The sequence below is a fragment of the Anarrhichthys ocellatus genome, unplaced genomic scaffold (assembly GCF_004355925.1).
Source record: "Anarrhichthys ocellatus isolate YVR2014 unplaced genomic scaffold, GSC_Weel_1.0 scaffold61, whole genome shotgun sequence".
Lineage (NCBI taxonomy): Eukaryota > Metazoa > Chordata > Actinopteri > Perciformes > Anarhichadidae > Anarrhichthys > Anarrhichthys ocellatus.
Window position 1 is genome coordinate 795,429 of NW_022280091.1, and position 10,512 is coordinate 805,940.

Here is a 10,512-nt window from a genome sequence, read left to right on the forward strand (position 1 = left end):
ACTGTGTGACACATTCTTCATGGGTGGATAGAGTTTGATGAGTTGCCATGGAGATGGATCTGTTGGTATGCAAACTTAAAAGCTGCACTATGATAAAACTAAAGATTTCGGGAAAAAAAGTCAAAAGAAACAAACTCAACTTTGTGTAGCAGAGGGAACCACTGTTGCGATATATTTCAGTTATTTAACAGTTTGAAATGTTAAAACACAAAACATGATCAGTTTAGAAAAAAAAAAGGTAAACTCACAACAAAACAGTGTAGATAAATAATTATTATAAAATAGCACTACAGGTAAGAGGGAACTATTTATTTTTGATTTTGGGGTGTACTCTCCCAAATTATCTGAATACTTCTTTCAATACCGTATTTCACCATATAATTTTGTCTAATTATAATGCAATCCAAAATGTTCCCGAAAAAATGTTCTCCGCATCACTGTCAGGAGACACTGTACCAAAAAATATGTCCCTCTGAGGTGAATATCTACTGCGCGTGCGCGCTGCATCTCCCCACACCCTCTCCTCTTGTCGCCACGGTAACGGAAGAGGGGGGGGGCTCACGGCCGGAGGGAAGGCGAGGAGAGGTACCCGGACTAGTCACATGACCGCCGCTCCTCTCGTTACCTCTCTGTTTGGATGCACGTCGTTTGTTCTCGGACTGAGAGCGACAACTGATCAGCCGGTCACCTGAGAGCAGATTCCGCGGGTCAACTGAACGGGAGTAGGTGAGTGTGACGCACGCGCTACATCAAACGTCGGAGCAGCTCGAGCCCACCGTTAGCTAGCGGCTAACGCGGAGCGTCCGCTAGCTGTTAACGTGATTATCCAGCATGACTGCCTGCAGAGAGACAATGGGGGTCGACAGGCTGTGATGGAGCTAACCTCGTGTGTTGCATTAAAACACATACAAAGGGGTTCCGCTGAAATACGGAGCCACAGTGCGCGTGGCCCTTCACGTTAATTAAGCTCCGCCACCCAGAACAAGAATAACGGGCTTTTTTTTTTCAGTGAGGAAGCAGGTCGTAGCTTTCATGTCGGTAGCTACTGTCCGTTTCAGTCGTCAAGTGCGATTTGCCTGCAATGCTGACATAATTTTGTAAATCTGGTTTATCTGTGACTGCGTATGGGGATCAAAGTGTGTGATGGATCAAAGTGACAGCCACTGCCTCAGTGACCCGCATCATCCGGGTCATCTGGATCTGGCATTGCGGAAGCACGGATTTAAAGCATGGCAGCGGGCTGATCCATATGTACACCCTGAGGTGGTCCACCTCATGCCAGTTACCGTCACCATCTGCCCCCACTGTTTGCCTCACTTGAAGGATCCGTTCACAGAAACATGGCGGCGTCGAGTAATGTGGTGTTCACCAGGGCTGCTACTGACGACGAGGTTCGTCATCAATGAACTTAATTACTGTTTCCTTCGTTAGTCAAAATGCCATTGTAACGACCTCAAATGCATTGTTTTGGTGCAAAGTTATTCAGTTTACTGTCACAGTAGACTAAGGAAACAGGGAAAAAAAATCTAATTTGAGAAGCTGAGAGTTTTGGCATTTTCCTCTTAAATAGAAAATGACTCAAAATGATTAGTCAACTGTCAAAGCACTGATGCTGATACATTTTCTGTCCATCGACTAATTGTTGCAGTAATAAAAAGGGAAAATTAAGGGAGACCTAAACTGTGACACTGATGATGTCACTGTTTCAACTTCAAACACATCTTTTGCATTTCTGTACTGCAATTTCTTGTTATTAGCCAACATATACACTGATACCAATATATTCTGCACTAAGCTATTATTGGCTGATAAAATGTTAATTTGGGTGAACTAACCCTTTAAGACGACCGTAACCCATTTCTTCAGAGTAGAACAAGTCACAGGGAGGCGAGGCCTCGGCCTGCTCCACTGGCCTACTTACTCATGTGGAAGTATTTACTGCTGATGAAAACCCATGTTTTATACCTTCCTCTCCTTTTTCTTCCGCAGACATGTCAGACATAATTCCTCCAGAGGTGAGACCCAAACCAGCCGTCCCTGCCAAGCCCCCGAATGTGGGGGCTCCTTCCCCCTCCAGCCCCTTCCCGCCCCAGGGCCCGGGCATCGGAGGAGGAGGAGGCATCGGCGGCGCTACAGCTCTGCCTCCCAGTGCCATTCCAGTCCCCATCGGGAGTCACGTTGCCAGCCACGCTGTGGGTCATAACGTCGGTCATGGTGTGGGCCACGTTGGGGGTCTCCCTGCAGCACACAACGGAGGTCATGCAGGCTCCCACAGGTCCGGCGGTGGATCCACTTTGCTGGGGTACATCGGCATCGACACCATCATTGAGCAGATGAGGAAGAAGACCATGAAGGCGGGCTTTGACTTCAACATCATGGTTGTCGGTGAGTCACAGAGTATCAGTGTCTGATCTCTCTGGTCTCTGATTCTGAGATGAAGAATCTCTTTTTCTTTAATCTTACCTCTTCTTCGACCTTGTTCACACCCCCTCCCCCCTTGTCTCAGGTAACAGCGGCCTCGGAAAGTCAACTTTGGTGAACACCCTGTTCAAGTCCCAGGTGAGCAGGAGGAGTGCAGGGTGGGCCCGCGACGAGAAGATCCCCAAAACGGTTGAGATCAAAGCCGTGTCTCACGGTGAGTGAAGCAGCGAGAGCTTCCGTTCTTTCTCTACAGACATTTACAGTGACGTAAATGAACGATCTTTGACCGCGTTCCTAAAAGTCCCACATGGCCTGCTTCAGTCTGTCGGTGCATTGGTTTCAGCTGAGCTACAAATACACGGGCCAACAACTTGTGTGTCTTCTGCAGGTACTTTGTGTGAGAGGCTTCGATGGTTTGTTTACTGTGACCGTTCATAACTGGTGGTCCCCTCAAAATAACTCAGAATAGAATGTGGTATAATTACATTATATACTTTAAAAAAACAGAGTTGGAGGAGGGTTGTGCATTCTTCTGTCTGTTTGCAACATGTCTATAAATTGATAAAAGGATTGGCTTGAAATGAAGCTAAATATGACCTCATTTGAAGCCTAAAATGTTTGCTTCCAAAACGCCAGACGGTCTCTGAACTGAAAGAGCGGTGTTTCCGTGGTAACAGTGAGCGACCCCTGCTGACACGACTGAACGTGGCTCAATCTGTGGTTCGCTAACAATGTCGCGGAGCGAGGAATCCGACTTGTTTTCCCTCATTACTGGGTTCCTCTCCTAAAACATCCACGTTGTGATGTTCCTCCACAGTGCACAACGCTATCCGCTGGAGATAAGGCGAGCTGAGCAGCAAGGATCCGCCGCCATTTTTGGGTTTGAAAGGAAGCCCTGGATCAGCCGCGGATCATTTGTTTTTACTTAGTTTGCTGCCATTTCTCTGTCGAATACAGACCGGCTGCGTAGACGCGGTAGTGTTTCCACATACAAAGCAACAGCTGTGGTTTATGTTGCTCGTTTCTTTGTGTGTTATTTTTTACAGTCCTCGAGGAGGGCGGTGTGAAGATGAAGCTGACAGTCATCGACACCCCGGGCTTTGGAGACCAAATCAATAACGACAACTGGTGGGTTTCCCCCCCCCCCCCCCCCTCCTGTATTCTAAAAAAACTGCCTTATCTCACCGAGACCAACTGTCCACTCGTCACCACACAAAATGCGACGATGCGTCTAGTTCCCCCCCGAAGCTACGTTAAAAAATGCTCCCACTCTCGTAAAAGTCTTCTTCTTCTCCTCCACAGCTGGGAGCCCATTTTCAAGTACATCAACGAGCAGTACGAGAAGTTCCTGAAAGAGGAGGTCAACATTACCAGGAAGAAGCGCATCCCCGACACCAGGGTGCACTGCTGTATATATTTCATCACCCCGACTGGACACTCGTGAGTTCATCTTTGTCAGAACGAAAGATTTCTTCCAGACATTTCGTTTCAGATCGGCACAGCCTTAAATCGAGTAGGGGCTACTTTATATTGCACACAGCGCTCTCTCCTCTGAACACCTCACAATGAGCTACTGCTGACAGCTGTGAAATGGCTCTCTAATGGATGAACGGATTCAGCCTTACGTGTATTACAGCCATCCTTCTTAGCTGTTGTAATTGAGACCGGCAGGATGTTTTGTGTGCAGGCAGATAAGAACTGGGACACAACCTTTGTCCACAGATAGACTAGGTCAAGGTATTCAGACGTACGGAACATGACAAATACAATCCCTGTGCCTCTCTCTGCTATTTGTTATCCTGAGTCCTTTTTTACTGTCCCGTCTTCTGGGACAATCACAGCCCCATAATCTACTGACTCACTCGCCCTCTCTCTTTTCTGTCCTCTGCCCGTCTGTCTGTCCCAGTCTGCGGCCGCTCGACATCGAGTTCATGAAGCGCTTGAGTCACTCGGTCAACATTATTCCCGTCATAGCGAAGTCAGACACGATGACCATTGAGGAGAGACTGGAGTTCAAACAGCGGGTGAGTCTGAACTGATAAATCTCCCAGACCTACAGTTCAGCCTATATTAGCTTATTTCTGACACAACACTATTCATTTATATCAATGTCAATGCCTATAAGTAATACTAACGATATGCTTGAGTTATCTTCCATTTTATTGTTTGTCCTCTACAAAATGTATTTTTCAACTCCAAGATGTCCTGCGTAATATGTATTTTGGTATTTAAAGCTGCTCTAGTTAATATTTTCACATTAACAATGGATTAAATAACTGTAAATGTGTAATGTGAAAAGTGAAGCTCAAAGTTACAACTATAGACTGTATATAAAGATGATATGACATCTCCCCAAAAGTGAAGCTAAAACATCTTGATCGCCCTCTCTGGGATATTCTGGCTTCATTTTTGGACATTGAGAGAAAGTGGAGACCAAGCAGCAACCTCCGGGTCTGAAGAGTGAAGCTAATAAGGAAGTGCATTATCTCTAATGGCCAGCAGGGGGCGACTCCTTTGGTTGTTAAAAGAAGTCTAAAAGAAGATTGTATAGAAGTCTATGAGAAAATGACTCTACTTCTCACTTGATTTGTTCCCTCAGTAAACATTGTAAACATGAGTTTATAGTCTCAATCTCTAGTTTCAAGGCTTCTTCAATACAGCATGATGTTCATTTTGTAAATGATGGTCCATTTAGAGTCAAACAGACCATAAAGCAGGGTATGCTTTCGGGCGGGGCTACTTTGTGATTGACAGGTCTCTACCACGGCGTTGTCAGGTCTAGGAGTTGTCCGTGTTTTCGTCTCACAGCTTTGACCCTTTCATAGTGTGTTTGTCTGAATAATGTCTTATTCAGCTTTCAGTTGTACTTAGCTCCACCTTCTCGTGTCACTTCTGTTTGTAAAAAAACAAGATGGCGACGGCCAAAATGTCAAAGTCGAGGCTTAAAAGCAGCAGTCCACACACCAATGGGTGATGTCACGGTGACTACGTCCACTTCTTCTACACAGTCTGTGGTGGAGACGCCTACGTAGCATTTAGCATCTTTTAACTCGTTGTTTTGGTATGACTTCCTGCAGTTTTTTGGTTGTTACACTGCTCTCACAGCATGGAGCACTACCTCATCAGAACCAAACCAGCCGGTGAACATAGTGGGGCATTTAGCAGCTGAAGAGCCAGATAACAAATGAAAGCTAGTGTTGTTTTCTGTCTACTGGATGTGTAAATACGCAGCTGTGTATCAGATTTATAAGGGGATAATTTGTCAATGTTGTTTTTATTGCTTGTTTTTGCTGCCCCCATGTGGCCAACAAAAATATAATGCAGGTCATTTAAGGGATCCAAATATGGATTGGACTATTTCTAAATACCCTCTCCAGAATGTTGGGTACACTGGCTTTGGTTTGTGTTGTAGGTAAGGAAGGAGCTGGAGAAGGGCGGGATTGAGTTTTACCCGCAGAAAGAGTTCGATGAGGACATGGAGGACAAGAGCGACAATGACAAGATCAGAGTAAGTGGTTTTGCTCTTTCTTTGTATGCATTGAGTCTTTCCCTGCTTCCCCTCCAAACAAAATGTCAGGGCACTAGGGCATGCTGTGTATTTGTTACGTCTCATGAACCTTGTGCGGCTCTTGTCGGCGCACTGAGCCGTGTTAAAATGTCTCTGTCCATAGGAGGCGATGCCCTTTGCTGTGGTGGGCAGCGACAAAGAATATCAAGTGAATGGCAAACGAGTTCTGGGGAGGAAGACGGCGTGGGGCATTGTAGAAGGTGAGTCATATGGCCTATCTTAATAGGTATGAGTTTTTAATAGTAAATAGAGCTAATATTTATGGTGTCAGGTAATGGACAAGATATGACATCTGATGTTCTGTTTTCTTTGCAGTTGAAAATCCAAACCATTGTGAGTTTGCTCTGCTGAGAGACTTCCTGATCAGGTAAAATAGCCTTTTAAATGTTAAATGTACTGACTTGAAGGCTTAAAGGTGTAAGACCAGTCTGTGTAAGATCATTAAATCCAAAGTGGAAGAAACGAGAAAACGTATTTTTTCATTTCGTACTACTTTGCCGGGATGAGAGCAGGTGGTAGCTCCCGGAGACGGTCCTTCACTTTAGCAAGTTTGATTCAGCAAGCGCAAACCCCACCCCCGGGAGTCACAGCAGGCTCATGGAGCACTGGATCTAACCTGTGTATTGGCAGCAACAGACCGTTTGCTGGCGGAGATCCGGGGCAGTCCCCCCCGGGATCAGAACCCTGGCACTGGGGTTTGCGCCGGATACATTTGTGTTACTAGCTAAAGGCTAACTGAAGGTTGCATTTTGCATATTCTTGCAATGCTGTTTTTTTTTATAACTTATTACTGTAAAGGTAGATTGTATGGGCCCAGTAGAGGTGAAATGCTGCCCCCTGTTTGTTTGGAGCATGTGGCCAGGTATACATAGCACTTTTAAGGAGCAATAAGAGACGCCATATTGGGTAACTTTTTCTGCGCCACAAAATTGTAACAACTAGATCGTGGGTAAAAATAATAGGGCTGCAGCTAGTGATTATTTTAATTATGGAATAATCTGCTGATTATCTTCTTGATTTATTAAATAAACGTTCGGTATGTAAAATGTCAGGAAATGGTGAAAAATCTGAACTTTCCAGAGCTCAAGGTGATGTCTTCAAATTGAATATTATATAATATATTGATATATCACAGAAAGCAAATATTCACATTTGAGAGGCTGGAACCAGGATTAGTTTGGGCTTTTTCTGCTGAAAAACATGGCTAATGAATCAATTACCAAAATAGTTGCTGATTACTTTTCTGATGATCAACTAATCCATTCATCAACTCATACTATTTGGCGTGACACATTAATGTTGCGAGAATAAGCACAATAAGCACATATTAAGCATTTTGAATCGTAAATATTCTGTAAAATTTAAAATGTAACTCTGTGGCAAATCCCATTGGTTCAGATTGCTTCCTGGGTCCAGTCCTGCAGTGGGCAGGGTTCTAAAACACATTAAAACAAAAAACATTAGAATCACAAAAACTTAATAATTCTGATACTTCCTTGTCAAATAGATGCATACATAACTCACAGCATGTCCCCTCTCTGCTCCTGTGCCTCTCTTTCTCAGGTCTCACCTCCAGGATCTGAAGGAGGTCACTCACAACATTCACTATGAAACCTATCGTGCCAAGAGACTGAACGAGAATGGCGGTCTCCACCCAATATCCTCCAATGACACCCAAGAAAGCAACCTGTAGTCAGCTCAGTTAGCGTGAGAATAAGGAATCTACAGAATATTGTTATCGTTGTCACCACGGCATCGATGCATGCTCGGAAAACATTTGAATCTGTAAAAATCGGTGTAATTTAAACGTGATTTTTTTTCTTTTCTTATCCCTAACTCCACCCATCGTCTTCTACACTTTCGTCCCCACAAACACATCAAACCCCCTCTGGTTCATTTTCAAAGTCGTTCCGATGAATGTTTGGAAAGAAAAATCCCAAACAGATAACTTAGTGCCATTATAAAAAAAAAAACTGAAAATATTATAATCATAATTCCTGTACAGCCCGAGACAGCTACAAATTGCTTCTTTAAAATTTTCAGCAGCAACAGTTCATTGGAGGATAGAATCCCCGTGGCTTTACTGTTGTGCCATCTTCTTTTATGCCCACCCTCACCAAGAAAACAAAGGAAACGTTCCCCGTTTATGTTTGATTTTTCCATTTAAAAATAGTTTGCGTGCACAGACCTGCATACTAAAATGAGAGAAAGCTGCAAACATCCTTCACATATGAAATGCAACTGTGTGTGTGTGTGTGTGTGTGTGTGTGTGTCTGTGTGTGTGTGTGTGTGTGTGTGTGTGTGTGTGTGTGTAAGTAAAGAATCCACAGGGTGTATGACTGTGCATACTGCGGATTCTGTGAGTCCACGATTCACCGTAACAGTGCACACAAACTAAACACCTGCTGGTGATGCAGCTCAGCATGCTTCGTTACACCACAGTAAGTATAGAGGAAAGAAATGGGCATTAATGCTTGTGCTCACTCGCATTAGCTGCATCTTCTTCTTCAATGACCCTGGAGGATAATTATCAAACAGATCAGTGGTTTTAATAAATATTACATGTTTTTTGTCTGATTCACTTTGTGGACGATTTTAACAACAAAATGGACAACATGCCCCCAATATTAATGTTAATCTAAAAGCCTGCAGCATGTAAGTTAAAGAAAAAACACTACCCTTTGCTCATTGTTTGTTGTTTTTTTGCGAGGTCGATTTTACACATTTTTCTCGTCACCATACCCACTGGCCACTCAGGAAAATAATATTTTCTTACCCAAAATAAATCCCACCAATGACATGATACAGGTGGACAGAAAACTTTGAAATTGTTTGATGTCTTGTGCAAAGTTTTTTTTTTTTTTTTTGGTGAACAATACAGAACTTGACGTGGTGACCAGTATTTGTGTTGATGCCATTTTTATGATTAAATTCATATTGTTCACCACTGGGGGGCAGCACTCTGCCGCGTATAAGCAGTGACTCAGTAGGCACTTGGAACAGCTCCATGTCCTCAGACATTCCGACCGCTCAGAGTTTTAGGTACGTTTTTACACAGACCAGTGTTATTTCCTGATGAAGTTTACAGAGTGTGGATCCTCCACTGCTGTCAGTGATAACTTATATATCTCTCCAGATCAGGTCTACAAGAAACTTTAATTCTGTTACCCCAGTGGTATGCACTCAAAGTGTTGGTGCAATTATTCCAAATCAATTTGATTTACAAAGTTGTAATCATGTTGACCGAGTTTTCTTCAGGAACTCAACAGTTGTACTGCTCTTCCGTGCAGTGTCTACAGTAGAGCACAAATATGCCAAAACTACAAGTAATTCAATCTTTCGCTATCCGTCAATCCTTTTTGTTTTAAGTTGAGTCATCATTTTATACAATCATACACGTCTGTGCGATTTTGATATGAAATGTGTCGTCTGCAACAAATTGCTAATAGTTGTCTGTGATTTTAGTACAGTCAAAGGTTTCAAGCAGACATTTGAAACAGTGTTTGTGTGTGCATGCTTGTGTCCATACTGCCTGGTTGCTTACAGCCAATCAGTTCACACATCACTGCAACTTCAACTGATCAAATACTTCTGAATGTGTGATGTGTACATTAACTTGCTATTTCATGAGGTAAAATCGCTGCTGTCTTAACTCCTGGAACTAAACTGACAGCCCGCTATCCACATATCACTCATCCCTTTGAACTGGTAGAACTTCATAATGTACATTTATTTGATAACTACTTTTGCTGTGTCAAGTTGCTGTGACACATTGAGGAATCATTTTCAGTGTTATATTGAGTTATACATTGTCTTATTACTGTAATTTATTCTTTATTTAATAAATGCATATTCCCATGTTTGTTTTGAAAGAGCTGTTTTTATTAATGTCTCAACAATGAATACACGATTTACATTATGAATATTTTTATCATACCCTCAAAAGTGCCCAAATTAATATTTGGTGTATTTTTATTGCCTCCACCAGGAGAATCTTGCAGTCGCTCACATTAGTGCGTGTGTGGGTCTGTGAGTCACTGTTCACCTCAGTGTCCGTCCACGTCTAATCTGGTATGCTACTGCAGCTACCTGCATAATAATTTGAGTGCCCAGTTATGGCCGCATGCCCAAGGCCCTCTTGTGGTTGCAGTGACTTCTTATAACAGCTTTTATAGCATGTTTTATACCGCCATTGATTCTCACTCACTCACTGCTCTTAACCAGCCACTAGGGGCCGCTAGTGATAAACCAGCTGAGTGCGTCACCGACCCCCCAGCCCCTACTCTGCGCCCGGAGGCACAGTGGGGGTGACACAGGTGGCTCACCTTAATTAAGTCTTTTGGACGGTGTGTTTGGCTAACAGCTAACAGAACTACCAATACACACACTGCTGAGTATACCACCACCTCTCAGACGCTACTCTGCAGAGACACAGTGGAGGGGAAACAGTTTGCTCACTTTTTATTGTTTTGTACAGTGTCTGGCTAACAGCTTACAGCTAACGGAAAAACCAGTACACGGAC

General features: G+C 43.5%; 1 protein-coding gene across 1 annotated transcript; it reads left to right on the forward strand.

The window, feature by feature from the left end:
* Positions 1-393: 393 nt before the first annotated feature.
* On the forward strand, positions 394-9,849 carry septin3 (septin 3). The gene is made up of 10 exons (XM_031872000.1): positions 394-726; positions 1,990-2,385; positions 2,507-2,635; positions 3,468-3,549; positions 3,724-3,861; positions 4,328-4,445; positions 5,834-5,929; positions 6,093-6,189; positions 6,305-6,356; positions 7,553-9,849. Exons 2-10 carry the CDS (start codon positions 1,992-1,994, stop codon positions 7,680-7,682), a joined length of 1,236 nt encoding a protein of 411 aa, XP_031727860.1. The 5' UTR covers positions 394-726; positions 1,990-1,991; the 3' UTR covers positions 7,683-9,849.
* Positions 9,850-10,512: the final 663 nt, after the last annotated feature.